This window comes from Protopterus annectens, chromosome 12.part0 (genome assembly GCF_019279795.1).
Source record: "Protopterus annectens isolate FY-2018-M chromosome 12.part0, PAN1.0, whole genome shotgun sequence".
NCBI lineage: Eukaryota > Metazoa > Chordata > Ceratodontiformes > Protopteridae > Protopterus > Protopterus annectens.
The window spans coordinates 482,744,835-482,768,745 of NC_056746.1; the positions used below are offsets into that span (position 1 = coordinate 482,744,835).

Genomic DNA, 23,911 nt, shown 5'->3' on the forward strand with positions numbered 1-23,911 from the left:
GATGTGTATACTTTCTTCCCCCATCTATCCAAAGCTTTGGAATCTCTGTCAGAGGGTACTGGATTTTTTGTAATGGAAGCCTTAACCCCTTTTGGACCCTGGGAAATAGTTTCTGGATCAGCAGAAGGGTTTTTGTAAAGAAACTTGAGAGTCAGGGACTCTGTAGTACCTATCTGGCTTGGCTGGTGCAGGGGGCAAGGAATCCGGAGATAAGCTGGATTCAGAGAACACATCATCCACAATATCTAGCACAGGCAGAATAGCCAGGGGCCTGTGCTGAGACAATAGAAGGAAATCTCTGAGCCTTTTCTTAGATTCCGAGTAATCCTGACTTTCCCAATGGAAATGCTCCCTCATGGTATGTAAAGTTTCCCCAAAAGAATAATCCTCAGGACGAGAGGCTGAAGGGATAGATTCTTCAGCATCAGAGTCCTCATAGGGGGGTAGAGAGTACCCCTGGTCTGAAGAGGAATCAGAGGAAATGGAAACCTGATCAGAGGAATCATTGTGGAACACAGCTCTAACGTACCAAGTTCACCTGCAAGCACAATTCCTGCCAGGAAAGAAAAATACTCTGGCAGACGATCCAAGCAGAAGTAACATGGACCCTCACGAATGGAAATTGAATCCACAAATCTTCAGCATTGTAACGCAAAAATGGGGATGCCCAGACATAGATCTTTTTGCCTCCCCACTGAATTGCCAACTACAAAAATTCTGCACAAGGACTTATCACAAACAAGCATAGAAAGTGGATGCTCTTTTGTTCAGCTGGATGAACCTAAAAGTTTGCCTTCCCGCCTCTGCCTCTCCTTTCAAAGGTACTCCTAAAAGCCAGACGAGAAACCACAGATGATCCTGATTGCTCCAGACTGGCCACGTCAGCACTGGTACCCTATCTTAAGGAACCTAGCACAAGGCCCACCATGGATTTTGCCTCAAGTTCCACACCTTCTGACTCAACAAAACAATCAGATCCTGCATGGTCAGCTCAAAACCCTAAACCTGGCTGCATGGCAGATTTATTAGACAAACAGGCAACACCTCTCTCTAAAGCGGTTATGGATGTCATTTTGGAGGCCAGGAGGCCTAGCACCAGGAAAGCTGACTCAGAAAAATGGAAGAGATTCTGCGCCTGGAACCAGGCTCAAAGCCTAGATCCTTTTGTTCCAAACATTCCTCAGATTTTACAATACTTAACTGAGATGCTGGACAGAGGCCTATCCTTCTCATCAATTAAGATCCACGCCTCTGCCATTTCAGCACATTATAACACGGATCCTCCTTTATTCTCTCATCCCTTGCTAAAGCAGTACCTCATAGGGGCTAAAAACATAAGACCGCCCCGGAGAGCACCAACACCAACCTGGGACCTCAATTTTGTTTTGGAAAAGCTGACCCTGTCACCTTTTGAGCCAGCCAATACAGCCGATCAAAAATTTTTATCATGGAAAACAGCTCTGCTCCTGGCAGTAACTTCAGCACGAAGAGTCTCAGAGCTACAGGCATTAATGGCAGTGGAACCTTTTATAATTTTTCATCAGGACAGGGTTTCTTTAAGGACAAACCCTACTTTTATGCCAAAGGTGGTATCTAGTGTGGCTCTTTACCAAACCATCCATTTGCCAACTTTTTATCCAAACCCCCAGAATAAAGGGGAAAAACTTCTGCATTCTTTGGACATATACAGGCAGCTACGCTTCTACTTGGACAAAACACAAGCTATCAGAAAAACTGAGCAACTGTTTGTAGCATGTGCTGCAGGATCACAGGGCAAGGCTGTCCCAAAGCAGACTATATCCAAATGGATAGGACACTGTATTCGTTACTGCTACACACAGCATGGAAAATCAGTCCCAGATAGCATTAGGCCACATTCCACCAGGGCTACAGCCACTTCAGCGGCCTTTCTCAAAGGAGTACCTACCAAGGAAATTTTGGAGGCTGCAACTTGGAGTTCAGTGCACACTTTTACCATGCATTACCACCTGCCTCTTTACTCTAAGTCCAGAGCAGGATTTGCCACTGCAGTTCTGCAGGGTCTCATAGCCAATCTTAACTCTTTATAGACCAGCCACCCAACCTTAGCTTTGGGATTCTACCAAAGTGTGATGACTGCAGCAGTGTAACACGATGAATATAGTAGTTTTGTACCTACCATAAATGTAGATGTTAGAGTGTTCACACTGCTGCAGTCCAGGTTACCCTCCCTCCATCCCCTCTGAACTAGCTGGCCTTATCTATACCTTTCTATCCTATACAACTTTTGTGGTGTATTTGCTTGTGACTGAAGGTATTGTTTTTATTTTGTATGTATTGCCTACCTACTTGGGGGCACCTGACATCTGGGGCAAGAAAAACTGAAGAAAATGGCGTCGGATGCATCTTTTATACCCCTGGTGCACTGACGTCAGGGAAGAAGCGACAGCAGCCGACGCCGGACCAAGACTTAGGAACTCTGGCCGACTGCAGGACCGCCTGACGGCGGGATAACCCAAGTGTGATGACTGCAGCAGTGTGAACACTCGAACATCTACATTTATGGTAGGTACAAAACTGTACTTTACAGCTCATTGTAGGCTACAGGGTATCTAACTTTTTCCATATTTAGATGACATGCTTATCCTTGCAGAGTGTTTAAGTTTATCTCCTCTCACTTTGGGTAAGAGGTTTCTTACAGAAGCTGGGATTCCAAGAGAACATTCAAACTTCTTTTTGACACCATCCCACAGGGTTGTGTTCCTTGGGTATCAGCTAGACACCTCAGTTCAAAGAACTTTTTTTTTCCATGGGGGGAAAAAATAGAATTTAGATCTGTTTCTGAGGTTTTCCTCTCCGACTACAGTCACTGTGAAGGAATACCTCAAGATTTTGGGTCTCCTAGCATTGATTATTCTTTTGATACCCCTGGCAAGACTCTCCACATGAGAAAGATACACTGGTATCTGAAGTCTCTTTTTAGTCCCAGCATCAACATCCTTTGTCTTTTCAGATGCCAAATGCTGGGGTTTGTCAGAAGAAAAGTCTCCTGTTAGAGACAGCAAATGTGCTTAAAAGCGTGTTTCCCATTCCTGTGCCCTGTTCCAAAGCAGCCATTCACCACAGAAGCCTCTGACTTTGCTTGGGGAGCAGTTTCATGAGGGATAAAAGTGCAAGGTATGTGGGACACCAAGGACATACGCAAGCATATAAATATAATACCACAGTCATGGAGGTACATCAATCCAGGATTAACCTGGTGTGGATATAGCTTCACAGCACAGTCTCAAACTCTACATACAGCCTACAGAGCAAAACTGTGTGGTAGACAAAGTGAGCTAGACAAGGACAGACTAGCAAATAAAAACTGTATCAGGCTATCGATTTGATTAATCTGTGGGGAGTTCAAGTATACCCGTTTGACCGCTGTCTGAACTATCAGTTGCCAAGATATTATGCTCCAAGAATTCATGCCAGAAGGCCTGGAAGACAGATGCCTATTTTTCTTTTCTTTGGATAGGCATGTTTCTATAAGCGTTTCTTCCCTTTCCACTGACATCAAGGGTACTTCTGAAGATTCAGAAGGAATCCCCCAAGATCATTGTGGGGATTGGCATCTGTGCCAAGCAACAACGGATGTTCTTCGTGTTTCACTGTTGCAGTCATCACCTGTGAGTTATCCCTGCTGGTTAGCCCTCTGTCGGCCCGGATACCAGAGTCAAGCTTTTCCCCTGCGCCAGCTGCTATCAACTGTGAACTGTCAGGTCATCAGTGGTATAAAGGAGAGAAGCTGGCACCATTAAATCAGTCTTTCTTGCCATGGAGCCCGAAGCAAAGTAGTTTGCATGTGTGCTGGTCACTCGTTGCCAGAGTGGAAGTTGAATCTGAAAATGACTAAAGCTAGGTACCCCATTGGGGGATCTTTTTCTTGCACTACCGATGTCTGAAAAAGTCCATAATTGTCTCCGCTGTGGAAAACAAATACCACACAGAGACTTCCATACCTTGTGCGTTACTTGTCTAGGCCGAGACCATGACCTCCCCCATTGTCGGTTCTGCGCACTTTTCAATTCAAGGACTATTCGCTGTAGATCTGAATTTGTTGCCAAGCATTTCCAAAGTAGTTCCTCGCATTATGAAATGGCATCCATCGGTCAGCAATCTGTGGATATTTCCAAAAAAATGAAAAGATAAAGGGACAGACCACACAAACCTGAGCCTTTAGACGACCTGTCCCCCAAGCAAGTAGTCAGTTCTCAGGAATTCAGTGAGGTGCATTCGCAGCCCCTGATGCCCGACTCATTTCCTTCGCAGGCCTCTACAGAGACCCTTTCGGAGTCCAGTATGCTGCTGGAGAATGCTTTATCATCCGATCCCTCGGTTGTCTCCGCTTCGGTTGGATCCAGAGCTGCTACACAGGCACCGGCTTCTGAGGAGGTTCTTCGCACAACCAGTTCAAGGCAAAAAACTGCGTCTTCGTCTCCAACTACTGCATCCCAACGACAAATGGATTTACTAAGGTCTAAAAGCAAGGCCACCCCAAAGAAAACAGTCTCTAGTCACCATTTTACTCCCAACACCGCCTCAGATAGTTACGGAAAATGGCGGAGGACCTCATCACTTTCATCAGGGGTAGCCATACCATTCCTTCTAAAAGAAAAAGGGATACTTCCCCTGAAGTTCACACAGAACCGGATTCTGAAATTTCAGACCACCTTGATTCAGATGAGGCACAACAACCTCTTGCCTCCTTTGAGGATTCTGATGCAGAGGAATCCATTCTTTCTGCCCCCCCCCCCCCAAAAGGATAGTTCATTTGGGGAAAACATGCACACTCTGAGAACATTTCCACTGGTAAGCCCAAGAGTATCCTTAGTCTAAGAAAAGACTAAGATTTTCTAGATCTTCCTCAGCACAGACCCTTGGTCATCCCTCCTATTCTGGATGTGGTGGATGATGTTTTCAGTGAATATAGCCTCACCCCTGACGCCCTACCCTCTGCTCCTAGAAAACCTGGCAGGTACTAAAGGGTGCCTGATTCACATAAGTACTTGTTTAAAAACCCTGTAGACCAAGAGGTCATCACACAGGGGCCAAAGGGGCCAATGCTAGCTCATCTAAAAATCCAATTTCCTCTGACAATGACTCGAGCTCTGGACACATCGGGTAAAAATGTATACACCTCCACAACCTTGGCTGTTAGAGCTCTTAACTGCCAGTTCCACATGCTAAAATATCAATAGCACACCTTGGAACTTATGAAGCAAAAATTTTCATCTTTACTTGACACTAATACTTCCAAAGAATTAGCAGATCTTCTACACTCTACTTCTCAAGTAGCTAAACACTCCCTGCACTGTGGAGTCGATGCCCTAGAAGCCTCTAGTAAGGCCGCTGTGGCAGGTTCAGTCATTAGGAGGCACGCATGGCTAAAAGACCAGCCATTGCCTGATCATGTAAAATCAAAGTTACGTGATGCCCCCTGGATAAAGACCGCTTGTTTGAATCAAAAGCAGAGGTGGTAATCAAAAAGATGAAGGATAAACCTAAATCTATGCAAACAGTAAAAGATTTCCTCCATGTTCAACCTTCCAGATTCAGCTGAAACTTTCCCTAAGCACTGGTCTTTCCCAGCCCCAATAGATTGGTTCAAGAGAGGCCTCGCAGGGACAGACCAGTTGGACCACAAAACTAAGGCCAGCGAAAAACTAAGCAGTGGCCCTCCACTCCCACAGAAGAGTTATAAGTCCACGCACTACTTTAAGAATGTGCAATGACTTCCACTCCCCCCTCCCATCAGAGGTTAGGAGAAAAGCTATTCCTTTACAAACAAAATTGGCTGTCTGTAACAAAGGACCAATGGGTATTAAAAATCATTTTTCAGGGCTACAAATTTACCTTCCAAGTCCCAACCTTAACAGGTTATCCAAATCTACCGCCAAATCAGTAGGCTGAAGCATTAAAAGAAGTGGACGTACTTCATGCTCAAGGGGCAGTGCAGCCTGTGCCACAGGAGCAAGCAGGAAAAGGTTTTTACTCCAGACTGTACCTAGTGCCAAGAAAAGAAGGCACTTGGCCGACCTATCCTCTACCTGTCCACTCTAAACACCTTCCTAGAGGTCCCAAAATTCAAAATGCTAACTCTTCAAAAACTTTCAACCAATGCTCGGCAAAAATACATGGTTAGCCACTCTAGACCTAAAGGATGCCTACCTTCATATACCCATAAGGGAGTCCTGCAGAAAATACCTATGCTTCAGAGCAGGTTCACAACGCTTTAAGTTCTTTGCGCTACCCTTTGACTTATCTACGGCTCCCAGGGTCTTCACAAAATGCCTGACCCCAGTGTTTGCCTTCTGCAGACAGAAAAACATTCAGATTTACCCATATCTGGGTGACTGCCTAATCCAAGCAGACAACAAAGAGAAGTTACTACAGGAACTGCTCTTTGTACAAGCAACCCTAACCTCTCTAAGGTTCACTGTCAGGAGGAAAAAGTCAAACCTAAACCCTTCCAGGCAGATCACATTCTTGGGCGCACTCTTCGACACAGCCTCCCAAACAGCCTTACTCTCACCAGAAAATAATGCTTTCTGCCAAATTACTTTTCCCAGTTCGCTCTCAGAAAAAAACTTACAGCAAGGAAAATTCTGCAAGCACTGGGTTACATGTCATCCTGCATCTTGATGATTCCCCTGGCCAGGCTGCACATGAGGAAACTCCAGTGGTACCTAAAGAACCTTTGGTGCCAACACACAGTCTATGGAGACCATTCTCCCCCTCATTCCATGCATAAGGAATGAGTTTCTTTGGTGGGCAGAGGCCTGCACTCAGAACAAGGGCCTTCCCTTCACCTACCTACCACAAGGCCAGACTATCACCACAGACCTTGCTTGGGGTACTCATTTAGATACCCGATGCACCCAAGGCTCTTGGGACCTCAGGCACCTTCATTGGCATATCATCTTAAAGGAAATGGCAGTTCGCAAGGCTATCGCATCCTTCCAAGACCACCTACAACTAGGTGTCCTCATAAAAACAGTGCCAGTCATGTGGTACATCAACAAGAGGGGGGGGGGCACACCTACCATCTATGCCGACTAGCCATGAGCCTCAGGCGGACAGTCTCCTCCATGTGTCTACACCTGATAGCCCAGTACATCTCAGAGTTAACACCCTAGCAGACCATCTAAGCAGAAACTACTTGGACCCCCACGAGTGGAAACCCCAAAAGGGGACATTCCTCCAAATCACCCAGGTCTGGGGGACACCAGAGGTGGACCTCTTCGCCTCACAACACAACAATCAGCTGCACAAATTCTGCACCAGGGAGTTCCACCCCCTAGCTTGGAAAGTGTATGTACCAATCTCTTCATTTATGCATCCCCCCTGCCCTTACTCCCAAGGGTACTGCTCAAAATAAGGTAGGAAGGACCAAAAGCCATCCTTATAGCACCAGATTGGCCCAGGCAACATTGGTACACCTTGCTGCTCAGCCTGACAAGCCCCTGCCGTTAACTGCAGACTTCCTGACACAAGCCAGAGGGGCGATTCTACATCCAAACCTGCACACTCAAACTTTCTGTATGGCTTATCCCCCAGGGACTGGCGATAACCCACAGTTGAGCAAGCAGGTCCTAGACATTAAGGAAGCCAGAAGGCCCAACACCAGGAAATCTTATTCAGAGAAATGGAAAATATTCAACTCCTGGTGCCTATCAAAACGTCACAGCAGCTCCCAGTCATCCCTCCCACTTATTCTGGACTTCCTAGCAGAGCTACTTAACAAGGGCCTCTCCTTTTCCTCCATCAAAATCCACGCCTCAGCTGTGTCAGCACACTTTCATGCTGAACAGTCTGTCTTTTCTCACCCTTTGGTTAAGCAATTCCTCAGAGGTGTTTCTACCATTATGACCCCTAGAAGGGCACTGACTCCAGCCTGAGACCTGAACTATGTCTTAGAAAAACTGACATTGCCCCCCCCCCCCTTAGAACCAGCGGCATCAACAGACCTAAAACACCTTTCCTGATAGACTGCCTTCCTCTTGGCTATTACTTCAGCTAGGAGGGTGTCAAAACTTCAAGCTCTCATGGCCACTGAACCCTTCATTATCTTCCATGCAGACAGGATGTCTCGGGACAAATCCCTCATTCATGCCAAAGGTAATATCAGATGTGACCCTAAACCAGGCAATACATCTCCCCACCTTTTTTTCCAAACCCTCAGAATAAAGGGGAGCGAATTCTGCACACACTGGATGTGCACAGACAGTTAAGATCCTACCTGGACAGAACAAAGTCCATTAGGAGGATGGATCAACTATTGGTTGGCTTTGTTCCAGAAAAAGAGGGGATGCCTATCTCCAAACAGACCATTTCAAAATGGATATCTCACTACATACAGTTGTGCTACACTTTTCATGGAAACCCTCCTCCTAAATCTATCAGAATACATTTCCACTAGGGCAGCCTCTACTTCCACTGCCTTTCTTAGAGGAGTACCCACCAGGGACATCCTGGAAGCTGCCACTTGGACCTCGGTCCACAGCTTCACCAAACACTACCACCTGCCTCTGTTCTTCAGGGCTCGGGCAGGCTTTGCCTCTGCAGTCCTGCAAGGCATGCTACCTCAATCCTAGGAATTTCATACTTCAATCCTCCCATTCCTCAGCTTTAGGAATCCTCACACAAGGGATGACTGCAACAGCGAATCACGAAGAACATAGTACAGTTGTGTACACTTACCATAAATGTAGATGTTTGTTAGTGTATTCACTGTTGCAGTCCTATTTTCCCCTCCCTCTTTCCCCCTTAATCTTATCCTTTTTGGAGATTAACTGTCATTCTTGTGGCCTTGGGCCACCATAGGCTCTCTAAAACATTTCCTTCAAGGGGCTCCGACAGGTTAGGGCAACAAAAACTGAAGTAATGACACCGGCTGCTCTCCTTTATACCACTGACGACCTGACGTCTGTCCACATGCGACAGCAGCTGGCGATGGGGAAAAGCTCGAGTCTGGTTTTCGGGCCACCCAGCAGGGATAACCCACAAATGATGACTGCAACAGTGAATACACTCCAACATCTGCATTTATGATGTGTACACAACTGTACTTTTTCTTCCCTTGGAAAGACTAGGATAAGTTATCACAAGCTTCCTCACAGACTGGCTCTACTTGCACAAGAACGGGAGTGTTTGTACCTTGGCCTCAGTCAACTTGTGTACTTGGATGAGAAGGCCATCTTACCCTTTAGGCAACTATGTACTGAGTACATGCAGCACGTACTGATGGAGGCAAGAAGGTCTGCTAGTAGAAAAGCATAAATTAGTAAATGGAAAAGGTTTTCTTGTTAACAATATAACCAGCACCCAGTCAGGATTAGTTGCTTTCTGGTGGTACAATATTTGTGAGAGTTACAATTCTGTGGCCTTTTTTACTCCTCTGTGGTTCATTTGTCTGCCGTTTCAGCATGTCTACCTATGAATCTTCCTCTCTCAATGGATTTTCATGTCCAAATGTTTTTGAAAGGGGTTTTGATGAGACCTCAAAAAAATTATGTCCCATCCTTGTAGGTCTTAATATTGTGTTAGAGAAGATAACATTTGCTCAGTTTGAACAAGCCACCTGTTAGACTTGGAATTTCTTAACATGGAAAACTGTTTCTCATTGCTCTGACTTCCGCAAGCAGGGTATCAGAGTTACAGAATCATGCGGTGAGTCAAACCCATCTCATTTTCCACAGACAGGGTTTCTTTGAGACCTAATCATTCTTTTATACTTAAAGTGGTATCAGAGTATCCCAAACTGTCCATCTCATCAGTTTCTTTCCTGAACCTAAAAATGAGGAAGGATACTTCATACCTTGGATGTCCATGAATGAGACTGTTACTATCTTGACAGAACTAAATCTTTCAGATTGTTGTATCATTTAATAATTTCTTGTGAAGCTAAAAAGGGGCAACCTGTGCCAAAACAGACCATTTCTAAATGGTTATCTAAGGCTATACTCACCACAGGAAAAACTATTCTGGGCAAGAGCAAGGCCCTGTCTGTAAGTGCTTTGGCTTCATATAGGGATTTTTGGAAAGGATTGCATTTTAGAAGCGGTTTAGAAGCTGCTGATCCATCCTCTGTACATAATATTACAAAGCACTGTAAGCTTGATTCCTTCTTGGCTTTGCTAGGACCATTCTCCAGGGGCTCCCTGGAATCCTCTACTTCACCTTCCAAATGTAGTAAACTACCCTAATGTACCCATATAACTAAGGCTATTGTAGCAGTAATCAATATTTGAACATAGAGTTGTGTAATTAAAAGTACCATAGCAATAGTTATTTGAATGATCACTGCTGCAGTAGTCATGCTTCCTCTGTCCCCTTGTTTTTTGTTGCATTTATGCCAGGGGGTGGACATTTATTATTCCTATCTTTGTCCTTTCAGGGTCAGCCTCCCTTTCTTTCTTGGCATGAAAACTCTGAAGAGCTAAATGCTGAAACATGCCTTTTTAGTCAGCTTAGCATGAGCTGGCTGACTGCTTGGAAGGTGCCTGAAGCTTTGGAAGTTGGTTGGCTGTTGTATCCTATGCAGGATATAACCCATATACTCAAGGCTACTGCATCATTGCTCATTCAAACATCAAATGTTATGGTAAGCTTATTTGACCAAATGTGCTTTCCTGTGAATGCATGTTGTATTTGAAAGCATGTTCTGTCAGGGCTCAAACCACATCTGTGGCCTTTCTGGAGAATCTCCCACTTCGGGATATTACAACAGCAGCTACTTGGACCTCTTACATTTGCTAAACGTTGCAGCCTTGACTCTTTCTAGAGCAAGTGCTTCCTTTGGCACTGTCATCTTTAAAGGCTTGCTTGAGTAGGCCATGTGTGTTAGTGGGTATTCTGTGCTTCTGTCCAGTGTCTTTACAGGGCCTGAGAAAAATGCAGGGTATGTACTGACCAGAATGTTAGATTTCTCTAATCTCTGTGTGGACTCTGAAATAACCTGCCCAACACCCCCCCCCCCAAATTGCCCTTTCTTCAAAGGTGGTTATGAATTGTTATGCATATATTTACTTGGTGGTGATTGTGTGTAGCTGGGGCATTGCTGTCACTAGAGGGCTCCAACGATTTCAATCCTTCTGTTCCAGTGTTCAGAGACTAGAAAAATCTAGCGATCTGATATTAATTCATTCTTGACCGATGGGTCTCTGTTCCGTTTTCGGAACAGACTCTGCCATTATAACAAGCCAAAAAAAACTCTGGAGCTAAGAATACCCATAGTGCCCATCTCCTCAGATCTCATTTGCCGTGTAGAGTTTCAAGACATGTGAGGCCAGCTCTCCAGCTAAGTGATTTGTGTTTTTTCAATAATATTTCAACATTTGAGATTTTTCTCTCTTAAGCCTTTCTTTAGCTAGTTGTTTACTTTTAGATATAGTTCTGTATGAGTTTATTTTTGCCTTTTTACCGTTTATTTTGGTATTTCTTCGTACCATTGTTGGTACAGGCCCCTCCCTTACCTCTGTGGTAGTTTCTAATACCATCATTGGTATTCCCTCCTTTCCCTACCCTTTTACCCTTTGGGTATATTTTATTTACCATCATTGGTAACTTAAAAAAAAAAAAAAAACTTCTCTTTTTTTCCTTTTGTGTGCATGTATGTTGTACAGCTAATTGTGACAGAATTTTTCATCTTGCTGTTTTTCACTATATATATTGTGGATTGTAGACTACTAGACTCTCTAATGTGGCAGACAAAGGCACAACAGGTTTCAAACAGTGTGATAAATGTGGCAGGAAGATGACTAACTCTGGGCATCTTTCCTGTGTATGTTGCCTGGGAGTACCACACTTAAAAGTTAAACCTTTGTTTGAGCCCTGTAAGGGCTTTAGTGCCTGCACCGTAGCTGAGCGCAATAAGTTGATATTAAAGGGTCTTCTAAAAACCTCTTTCTCGGAGGCTTTATCTGAGGTGGAGGTCTCAATCCCTCCTAAAAAATAATCGAAGAAAAGGAGCCAGTCAGTACCATCTTCTCATTCTGTGGAAACAAAATCCGCTAAGGCCCAGGTTCATATGAAACCAAAACCAAAACAGGCAAAATTGATTTCTGCACCAGTCTCTGCACCGGAGCCTAAAACTCCATCCACGGTGCCATCCTTGTCCACGGAACCAATAATTACTTCCACACCTACAGTACTGACCACTTCCACGGTACCACAGACCCTCTTGACACCAAAAATAATCTCTCCAATACAGGTCACTACCCCCCCAAACACAACCTTCTGGTCTTCTGACCACAGTGCCGAAGGTCGAGACTCTAGTTCGGAACCGATACTCCCCGTCTCTCGATCTGTTTCTTGGACAACAGTTATGCTCCTTTCTTGATCGGACTGAATTTCCGTCGAGGATGTCAACCCTCTCTACCAGGAGCCTTTCGGAGCTTGATGTAGTGAGACTCGTGTATCAGCTCCAGGCGGTCAGAGGAATCCCAACTCCTTCTAAATCCTCCCTCCCACCTGGAGCCAAGGAATTTTCTCCACAGACTCCAATGTATATTCCTCCTTCAACCTCCCTGCAGGTATTGGACCCCTTGATGTCGACACCTATCCCGGCGCCAGCTCCTTCGATTCTACTGGTAGATCTTACCATGGTTTTTGAGACTACCCTGTGGTCTATGACACAGTCTGAGCCGACCCACCCTCAAGACCATGACTGGTCGTTCGGCACCCTGACCCCTAGTACGGCACCCAGTTTTTCTATGGCACCACCTACGGTTCCAGATGCTTTGACAGCTCCATGTCCTCTCGTGGCTCCTTCCCTGGGGGTGGGTTTTTCAGAGCGGTGTGTGACCCTGGTTCTGGGCTCCCATCCCTCTTCGGGCAGACCTGGCTTCCAATTTATGGAGAGGGCACTCGCCTCAGCAGGTTCACAGCTGGTTCCTTCAGTGCCCAAATGCCACATATACATGTCTTCTGGTCCGCTGCTGATACAGTCCACTATGCTAGGATATTGGGCATGAGAATCACAAGATACCCTACGCAGAGCACCCTCTCTTAGGAGTCCTGTTCAGATACCCCCCCCACCACCACTGAAGAGCCACTCCATAAGAGATCGTACAGGAGGAAGCACGTGGATTCCCCTGAGGAATCCCTTACCGAAGGTACAGATTATGATGAGGGGGAAGGGCCCCCCACAGTCTCCCCTTGAGGATGTCTCCTTTGGAGACCTACTAGAAGTCTTAAAGCAGTGGGGTGACTGGAAGCTCACCAACCCTTCCTCTGAGGAATCTGTTTTCTTGCAGGCTTTCCGTGCTCGACCCTCTACTTCCTGGGTGTCCCCTGACTGCCCTGCAGATGAATTAGTCCAGCGCATCGTGCAATGCGCCTGGAAGTGTCCTGACACCATTGAGCCAATCCCGCGGAGACTGAACAAAATACTCTTCCTTCTAGAGGATCACCCTCATTGGTCCAAAGGCTTGGCAGTAGACGCTATGGTTGTGGCGTTGGCCACTAGGAAGGAGCTTGCTGAGGAGAGTTCTGCTGTCCACCCTCCAAACAGGGAGTCTCGGACAATGGACAGACTAGGGAAGTGGGAGTATGCTTTATCAACCTTTGCCATATGGTCCTTGAATTACTTGGCACACTATCCGTCTCTAGAGGGACCTCATCACAGAACTCTCGAGAACCTTAGTAGGAGCTGTGTCTGAGGTACGTGACAAAGTTGCCTTACAGCTTGCCACCCTGGAGTCCATATTTAATTCATCCATGTGTTTTTTTTCTCATACTACTGAAGGGGTGGCCAGAGCAGTGGGTGCAGGCATTGTCATGAGACGTCACACCTGAATTCACTTATGTGACTTTGCGGAACTTTTTCAGTTTTCATCAACGCTCCCGTTGACGCATCCTCTCTTTTCGGCCCAAAGGTTAAAGACATATTAACAGTGTGTGAAAAGGACGGCGAGGCTCTCTCTGCTGTGGGCGTATGTTTTTCCACTGCTCTGCGATCCTACTCTAGGAATCGGACAAGTGGAAAGATGTGGTTGAAAATCCCAAGGACCTTTTAGTGACACACATGAGTTTTCCCCCAGAGCAGAGGGGGGGATTTCATCAGGAGGACACCCTCCCTGAGGCCGAGGGGATCCGCATAACCACTGGTCCACAGATTTTCTCTGGGCAGCCCTACCAGCACTGCTGGAGTGGCCCGATTGCTTGCCTCTGGAAGCAGTCTGGGGGCGATTTTCTCTGCACCACCTAGCCTGGCATTCCATAATGACAGATTCATGGGTGCAGACAGTAATTACCAGAGGTTATCACATTCCTTTCAATCTTGACCCAAGGCTGCAAAGGCGAATCCCCGACGTTCCACCCATTTAACGGGTTGCAGTAGCACAGGAAATGCAAAAGCTGCTTCTAAAGAGTCATCCAGACAATCCCACCAGACTAGATAGAATCCGTATTTTACTCAAGGTTCTTTTTAGTGCCAGAAAAGACGGGACTGGAGGCCAACCTTGGACCTCTGCATCCTAAACAAGTTAGACAAAATTCCGGATGGTCACACTTCAGTGTCTCCTCCCGTTTCTGGAGAAAGACTACTGAATGTGCTTGATAGATCTCCAGGATGTGTATTGTATAAAAATGGGCAAACGCACCAGGAGATTTCTCCTCATCCAGCTGGGAGCCAATCACTGTCTCTCCACAGCCCCCAGAATGTTCACCAAATGTATGGCAGTGGTAACAGCTCATTTGAGACTGCAAGGATTCTGAGTGTTTCTGTATCTAGACAATTGGCTCCTTACCGCCCCTACCAAGTGTCTACTGCTTCTCGCCTTGCACTACACTCTACAGCTAGCAAGATTCTTAGGGATCTCAATAAATGAAGAAAAGTCAAAACTGGTACCTACTCAAAATCTAGAGTTCATAGGAGCGACATACGATACACTGTCTTGCCTGGTCACCCTTCCGCTTCACAGACTCCAAAGACTAAGATCTCAATCCAAGTGATACTCTCTCAGGACAAAGTCCCAGCTCGTGCAGTGCTTCAACTACTAGGCTCATAGACAGCAATGATTACTATAATTCCTCTAGCAAGACTACACATGAGACTACTACAGTGGCTCCTGGCATCACAGTGGTCCCATTTAACACACCCTATGTCTTTTTCGATCCACATAAACCACTGCAAACAAGACTTGAATTGGTGGATGAAGTCCAAAAAGGATTTATGGAGTCGCCCTTCTCACCCTCTCAGCCCAAAACCATAGTGACTGGATGCATCCCTGATGGGGTGGATGGGGCATTTTCAGGGAAAGACCGTCCAAGGCACTTGGTCCCCCATAGAGGCCAACTTGCATATCAGTGTCCTAGAACTGAGGGTGGTGCTTCTGGTGTTGCAAGTATTCCAATCTATCCTCCTGTCAGGGAAAATTGCTATCCAGTCGGACAGCATGCCAGTCATCTGATAGATCACCAAACAGGGGGGAACCAAATCCTACCCGTTGTCTCTAGAAGCCATGAGAGTTTGTAAATGGATGATATCTTCCAACCGCTTTCTGATAGCAATGCACATTCCTGGGGATTCCAACATGATTGTTGACAAACTGAGCAGATGCATTCTATTGCCTCATGAGTGGTCCCTCAACCCTGTCATAGCAGTGGCGATTCTCAGCCGCTGGGGTCAGCCTTGCTGTGATCTATTTGCGTCTCCCACCAACCACAAATTCAGCAGCTTCTTTGCCCTAGTCCCCTCCTCCGGGGAGTCCCCGAGAGGTGTTCTAGTACACGACTGGCCCATGGGACTACTTTATGCCTTTTCTCTGATCCCACAATTTCTAAAGAAAGCTCTTTGGTTGAGAAGTAAAGTAATCCTCATTACACCCTCTTGACCCCGACAAGTTTGGTTCCCTTTCCTTTGGCCTCGCATTGTTCACTGGCAGTGGATCCAACTCCGGCATTACTGTCACATCCACAAGGGTTGAGCCATCCAAACCTATTGAGCCTCAAGCTTGACCGTTTGTTTCCTCCACTTCCAGTAATTGCCAGGCAAAATAATCTATCTTCCCCTATACGAAAGATTCTTCTGGCTTCCCATAAATCATCCACCAGGAAAATTTATCTTAGCAAATGGAACAGATTCCTGTTTTGGTCTCGAGAAAAAAGAACTAGACCCTTTTTCAGGTTCGATTAGTTCGATTTTGGAATATGTATCAAATCTACTCCATTCAGGAGCTTCAGCTTCTACTATTCGTGTCCACTTAGCAGCTATCTCAAACTTTCACAATGGTTTCCAAGATTCCTTTTTGATATGTCACTGCCTCTGTAAAACCTTCTGAAGGGAGTCGCACACACTGCCCTTCAAAGAGCTGATTGAACCTTAGAATTTGATGCTGATCCTCCCTTTGAGCCTGCTGCCACTTGTGATATGAATTTATTGTCTTGGAAAACTTTATTCTTGGTAGTAATTACCTCAGCAAGAAGAATATCAGAATTACAAGCCTTGTGTGTAAAATCCCCTTGTATTGTTTTCCACAGAGAGAGAGTGTCACTTTGAACTAACCCATCCTTCCTACCCAAAGTTGTCTCGGAGTTGAGTATTAATCAATCCATTGACCTGCTATTTTTCTTCCCATATTTTTCTAATAAAGGAGAATATTGTTTGCACTTTTTGGATGTGCATAGACAGTTACACTTCTACTTGGATAGGACTAAATCACTAGTAAAATCTGACCAAATATTCTTGTCTTTTTCAGGACCCAAATTGAGAACCTGTTGCTAAAGTAACTTTGGCAAAAAGGCAAAAGAAATAGTCTCTGCCAATCAACAAAACCAAATGCGTCTAACAACTAAATTCAACCAGATCAGTTGCGACTTCAGTCGCTTTTCATTTCAGAACATCCATCGATGACATTTGTGTAGTAGCCACATGGGCTACTCCTCTTACCTTTATCACTCATTACAAATTGGACTTAGGTCTCCATAGGGAGAGCATCCTTTGGCTCAGTGGTGCTCAAGAGCATCCTTCCATAGGGCCTCCCAGGAAATAGTCATAGGGATTCTGTCCCATCCGTCCTGAATCAATGAAGGTTAACCTCATCAGATAAAGTAGTTATGTTCTTACCATAACGTTCCATCTGTGTTGTTACTCTTCATTCATTCGTTATATCCCACCCTCCTACCCCCTCCGAAAGACTCCTGGAGGTTCAGATTTGGTCCTAGCTTCATGATGGGGCATTTGCTCAGACATGGCCTCCGCTTTCTTTTCTTATGGGCAAACTCAATATGAGGAAATGAAGAGAGGGGCATTTTAGCTCGAGAGTTTTTTGGTTGCAGCGAGCTTGTAACGGCCAAGATGGTTCAGAGGACTGAAGAGACCCATCCGTCATGAATGAATGAAGATCAGCAACACGGATGGAATGTTGTAAGAACAGAACTACTTTTTCTGGTAAGTATATAACTTGTTTTTTATGCAAACATTCATTTTCAAAAATTGTACATTTTATTGATTTAGTTCTGTGTTTGGGTGTAAGAACCATTTTCTTCCACTTTTCATCTGTAATATCTTTACATGTTTATGCCATGCTATTTTTAATTTTGTACTCTGTTGTCTTCTCCAATCTAATATTTCTTTAATACGGGTCACATGTTGAGAGTTATAGGCTCTTTAAACGTAATTACTAGTTTAAGCTTTTCATGGTTTGATTATTTTGTCTATAAAATGTTTTTTGATCTGGAATCTGGTAGCATGTCACAAGTCTTAACTTCTTAGAAGTCCTTGTGTTAATAAATTGCTTGTATTCTGAAGATGCATACAGACTGAGACCATAACATCTTTAGAAAATGTGCACAGTACTGTATTCTTGACAGAAAAGATGAATCAGTATTAGAAATTATTTTAATAATTTTGAACTAAAGTTGTCCAGTTTCTCTCTTTATTTTTAATCAGAAACAAGAGTACAAATTCAAGAATCCGTAAGAGGAAAGGATGTCTTCATCATCCAGACAGTTTCAAGGTAAGAATATTTTAGGCAAGTCTGGTCAAAACTGTCGGTGTTTGTGAATTTGTACGCGTTAAGAATGGATCTTGACTGAAACGTTATTTTAATACTTTGTTAGTTGCATTTTTTTTTTGTGCACATTGGAGCAGTTAGGCGGAAACTTACTTTTTTGTTAGTTTAATTGCATAGTCTGTCTGATTCACAAACCCTCTTGCAGGAGAGACCAAAGGAACGCACAAACAACTGTAAAGTTTGATCCACATTAATGTATGCAGATAGTCTGTGCAGAGGGGTTGTTGACCTCTGTTAGAGTGGTAAAATATTGACTAAGATGCAGTCATTAAGTATTCAGTAGCATCTCTGTTTCCTGTTGTGGGACATGCTCAACATACCAAACATGATGACGTGAGGCACTGGAAAATGCCTTTCTTCTGGAGCATGGCTCTCAACCTCTTGGCACAAAAATTCTGGACAAACCCCCCAAAAAATTGAGGTGAAAGCCTCAAAAATAGGGACATTTTAAATCTTGCTCTTATAAACTTAGAAAGTTGCTAGAAAAAAATATTTTGTTACCATGCATTTTCTGAAGGATATGAAGTCTGAAATTCAAATGCCTGTCATTTAGTGAATTCAGTCCTCACTGATTGCTAGAAAACTAAAATTTTATGATGAACAGATCAAAAGTGAGTCAAAAATCTGGACACTTGAGATGATTTGAATACCAGAGACTTAGTATTTCTGCGTCGGTTGCTGTCACTTGAGGACTGACGTCAGGTCATCAGTAGTATAAAGTAAAGCAGCAGACACCATTACCCCAGTCTTTCTTGCCATGGAGCCTGAAGCAGTTCGCATGAGTGCCGGTCGGTCGCTACCTGAGTTTTCATCTACTGAGTTGAAGTCTTCTAAAGCTAAGTACTACATTGGGGATCTTTTTCTTGCACTAACCGATGTCAGAAAAAGTTAATAATTGTCTCACCTGTGGAAAGCAAATACCACACCGAGACTTCCACTCTTACTGTGTCACTTGTTTGGGCCCAGACCACGACGTCCCTCGTTGTCACTTCTGTGCTTTGTTCAATGCCAGAACTGTCCATTGTTGGGCCCTTATTGTAGCCAGATATTTTTGTTTAGTCCTCGAATTCCGATATGGCTTCGGTAAGCCATCCGACTGCAGATCTTCCGAAAAAAACATAAAGATAAAGATAGAGACAGACTGCACAGGTCCAAACCTACCAATGACACTTCCATTCAGCTAGTCGTCAGTGAGGTGCTTTTGCAGTCCCTGATGCCTGCTTCTGTTGATTCGCAGGCCGATACAGAGACCCTTTCGGAGTCCAGTATGCTGCGAAACTATTCGACTAAGGATCCTGCAGTCGTCTCTATCTTGGATGGGTCAGGAGCCACTGAGCAGGCACTGGCTTCCGAGGAAGTCCTTCACACTACTGAATCTCAACACAAACCTACGTCGTCTTTCGCGACTACTGTTCTTTCTAAAACTACCGAGCTTAAGTCCAGGGTACGAACCACACCCAAGAAAACGGCGACCCACTCTCGGGTGCCTGCTACCTTGCCTCAGTGTCAAATGCTTAAAATGGCGGAAGACCTTATCATGCAGATCAGGGGAAGCCAAGCTACCCCCACTAAAAGGAAGATCTGTCCCCTGTAGTTTTGTCTGAACAAGAGTCAGATGAATCTGATGCATCTGAATATGAAGACACGCAACCCCTCTCCACTTATGAGGATTCTGATGCAGAGCATTCCATTCCTCCTTCAGCCTCTCCCCAGAGGATTTTTCCTTTGGGGAAGCCCTGCATACTTTAAGGGAGCATTTCCAATGGGAGAGTCAGGACTACTCTCAGTCTTAAGAGACTTGGTGAATTCTAGATCTTCCAAAGCACAGACCTTTGGCCATCCCCCCTGTCCTGGATGTGGAGGATGTTTTCCCTCAAATCCAGCTTGACTCCTGACGCCCTTCCTCCTGCCCCCAGAAAACCAGATAGGTACTATAGAGTCCCTGACTCAAACAAATCTTTTTAAAAATCCTGCAGCTGACCCTGAGGTCACTTCTCAAGGGCCAAAAGGCATTAAAGCAACCTCTGCTAAGAATCCCACCCCCTCAGACAGGGATTCCTGTGTTTTGGACAGATGGGGTAAAAAAGTATACACCTGCGCTACTCTTGCTATCAGGGCACTAAACTGTCAGTTAAATATGCTGAAATTTCAGCAACATACCTTGGAACTCCTTAAACAAAAAATGTCTTCCTTTCCTGCTTGGGCAGAATCTAAAAATTTACAAGAGTTAATGCATTCTGCAAGTCAAGTAACTAAACGCATCTTGCACTGTGGGTTTGGCAGCCTAGAAGCTTTCTTGCAGGACAGCAGTCACTGGATCTGTCATTAGAAGGCATGCATAGCTCAAGGAACACCCCTTGCCAGACCATGTCAAATCTAAATTGTTGGATGCCACCTTGCACAAAGATGACTTATTTGGCACTAAGTTAGAAGAGGTCTTAAAAAAGATGGAAGAAAAAGAAAATCTGTGCAAACAGTTGAGGATTTCTTGCAGGTCCAGCCATCTAGGTTCAGCAGGCATTGTCCCTCCAAACACTGCTCCTTTCCTGCTCCCAGTAAACTGTCCCAGCCTAGGCCCCATGGAAGCAGACCCCCCCAGGCTGGAATGCAAAGATCTAAGCAGTGGACTACCTCCACTTCTAAACAAAGGAGTTTTAAGCCACCCCCTTATGGTAAACTCATAATGCCTCACCTCCTCCACACACCCCCTCTGCCCACCGTCACTTACCTGTAGGAGGAAAACTCTCCTTTCACTCAAGCACCTGGGCCACTATTGCCAAGGACCACTGGGTTCTGAACATTGTGTCTCAGGGATACAAATTTTCCTTCCACACCCTTCCAACCCCAAAAAAGTACCCAGATCTACCACCAAATCAGTGGGCTGAGGCTTAAAAGCAAATCCTTTCCCTGCTCTGTGAGGGCAATAGAGCACGTTCCTGAAGAACAGATAAGCCAAGGTTTCTACTCCAGATTTTTCTGGTGCCCAGAAAAGACAGCAGCTTGCACCCCATCCTCTATCTATCCATTCTAATCACCTTCCTGGTGATCCCAAAGTTCAAAATGCTCACCCTCCAACAGCTGCTACCCATGCTCTCTAAGGATGCTTGACTAGCCACCCTGGATCTAAAAGAGGCTTACCTCCACATTCCTACCAGGGAATCATGCAGGAAGTATCTCCGCTTCAGGGCAGGATCTCAACACTTTCAGTTTTCTGCACTTCCCTTTGGCTTTATCTACTGCTCCCAGAGTTTTCACAAAATGCCTGGCTCCGGCCATTGCCTTTTGCAGACAAATATTCAGATTTACCTATACCTAGATGACTGCCTTATTCAGGCAGACAGCCAGGAAAAGCTGCTCAAGCACCTGGCCTTTGTAAAGACCCTAATAACCTCCCTAGGGTACACTATCAACGAAAAGAAATCCAAACAGGTGCCCACCCAAAGGATAATCTTATTTGGGAGCAAGTCTGAACACAGCATCCCAGATGGCATACCTTACTCCAGAGAAACAAATGTTCCTGACAGACTACTTCACTCAACTAGTCACCAGGCCCCAGCTATCTGCAAGGAAGATCCTGCAAGCTCTGGAGTTCATGGCATCTTGCATACTACTCATTCCATATGCCAGACTGCATATGAGGAAACTTCAGTGATAGTACCTAAAAAGCTTTTGGTGTCAACAGACTCAAGACCTGGAAACTCGTCCACCTATAATTCCTTGCCCCAGAAAAGATTTTCTTTAGTGGGCAACAGCATGCTCCCACAACAAGGGAATGCCTTTCTCCACACCCCACCCCCGCCACCCAGACCCTCACCACAGACACATCAGACTATACTTGGGGTGCACACCTGGACAACAGGTGCATACAGGGCCAATGGAGCCCACAGCAAATCCCTCTGCACATAAATCAAAAAGAGATGATGGCAGTGCAACACGCCTTGATAGCTTTCAAGCACCTTCTCTCTCCAAGGGCTCTCCTGATCAAAACAGACACCACTGTGAATGTGGTACATCATCAAGCAGGTAAGGACTTACTCCTACCCTCTATGCAGGCTGGCCATGACCCTTTGGCACACAGCCTCTACCATGCAACTACACCTGTTAGCACAATTCCTACCAGGCTCTCTCAACTCTCAGGCAGACCAATTAGAAATTTTCTGGACCCACACGAGTGGCAACTCCACAGAAGTACCTTCACCCTAATAACTCAGAAATGGGGAGCCCCAAAGGTTGATCTCTTTGCATCCCACACCAACCATCAGCTCGCAAATTCTGTACCTGGGAGCATCATTGCATGGCTTGGAAAGTGGATGCCCTGTCCTTCCCCTGAGTCAGTCCATCGGTTTATGCCTTTCCTCCCCTACCTCTCATACTCAGGGTACTGCTCAAAATAAGGGAGGAAAAGCCAAGGACCATTCTTATAGCTCCAGACTAGCCCCGACATCACTGGTACCCTCTGCTGTGCAGCCTGTCCACACTACTTCCATGGCATCTTCCTCAGATCCCAAACCTCCTGACCAAGAGGGAAGGGGAATTCATGTATCCTCAATTACAGACACTCAGTTTGGCAGCTTGGCTTATTCCCTAACCCTGAACCAATCTGCCAACCTCAGTAAACCGGTTCTGGATGTTATCCGTGAGGCCAGATGTCCTAGCACCAGAAAGTCTTATGCTGATAAATGGGTTCTGCACCTGGATCCAAGCTAAGGGAACTAATACGGCATAGCCCTCCCTTCCTCTCATCCTGGATTACTTAGCTGGCTTACTACACAGTGGCGCCTTTCTCCTCTGTAAAAATTCATGCCTGTGCTATTTCTGCTAATTTTCCCACTGAGCAGCCCCTTTTCTCACACATCCTTTGATCAAACAGTTCTTAAGAGGGGCTATAACAACTTGAGGCCACCCAGAAGGGCACCAACACCAGCTTGGGACTTTTAACTTTGTATTGGAAAGGCTAACCCTTCCTCCTTTCAAACCAACTACTTCTGCAGAGCTAAAAATTCTCTCCTGGAAGATGGCATTCCTTCTGGCCATCACTTCAGCCAGAAGTCTCTGAGCTGCAAGCACTCATGGCTGTGGAACCCTTCATCATCTTCCATGCAGACAGGGTATCCCTCAGAACTAACCCAAGGTGGTGTCCAGTGTGGCTCTCAACCAATCCATTCATTTCCCCACCTTTTTCCTAATCTCCAGAACAAGGGGGGAAGGATTCTTCCCTCTCTCTAGATGTGCAAAGACAGCTCAGATTTATTTATGTATTTTTTTTTTATTTATTTAACATTTGTTGACCGGGAATGTCCGACTAGGTTCCATAGAGCCTGTTTTCAGCGGAGGCCCGGGGAGAAATGCTCCAGATGCATGTCTTTGGAATGTGGGAGGAAACTGGAGTACCCGGAGGAAACCCACGCGAGCACAGGGAGAACATGCAAACTCCACACAGAAGGCACCCCAGCCGAGAATCGAACCGGAGAACCTCTTGCTGTGAGGCGACAACGTTAACCGCTGCACCACTGTGCCGCCCACATTCTATCTAGACAGGACCAAATCCTTCAGAAAGTCTGATCAATTGCTGGTTAGCTTTGCTACAGGGGCAGAAGGCAAAGCCATCTCCAAACAAACCATTTCCAAATGGATAGCACACTGCATCTGTTTTTGCTACAAACGGCATGGAAAGCCTTCCCCCGAGGGGGTCAAGACACTCCACCAGAGCACCCTCCACCTCTGCATCTTTCCTCAGAGGAGTCCCCACCAGGGGCATCCTGGAAGCTGCCACCTGGACATCTGTTCACACTTTTACCAAGCATTACCACCTCCCTCTCTTCTCCAAATCCAGGGCAGGGTTTGCCTCTGCAGTCTTGCAGGGCATCATA

At 45.5% G+C, this 23,911-nt stretch overlaps 1 protein-coding gene across 1 annotated transcript in view; it reads left to right on the plus strand.

Annotated features, from left to right (window-relative positions):
• The window catches only part of PRPSAP2 (phosphoribosyl pyrophosphate synthetase associated protein 2), a 1,165,642-nt gene that overhangs the window by 535,388 nt on the left and 606,343 nt on the right, over positions 1–23,911 (plus strand). The window contains exon 5 of the mRNA XM_044089586.1: positions 17,918–17,984. Within this exon, the coding sequence (XP_043945521.1) occupies positions 17,918–17,984 (67 nt within the window). The remainder of the gene's footprint in view (positions 1–17,917; positions 17,985–23,911) is intronic.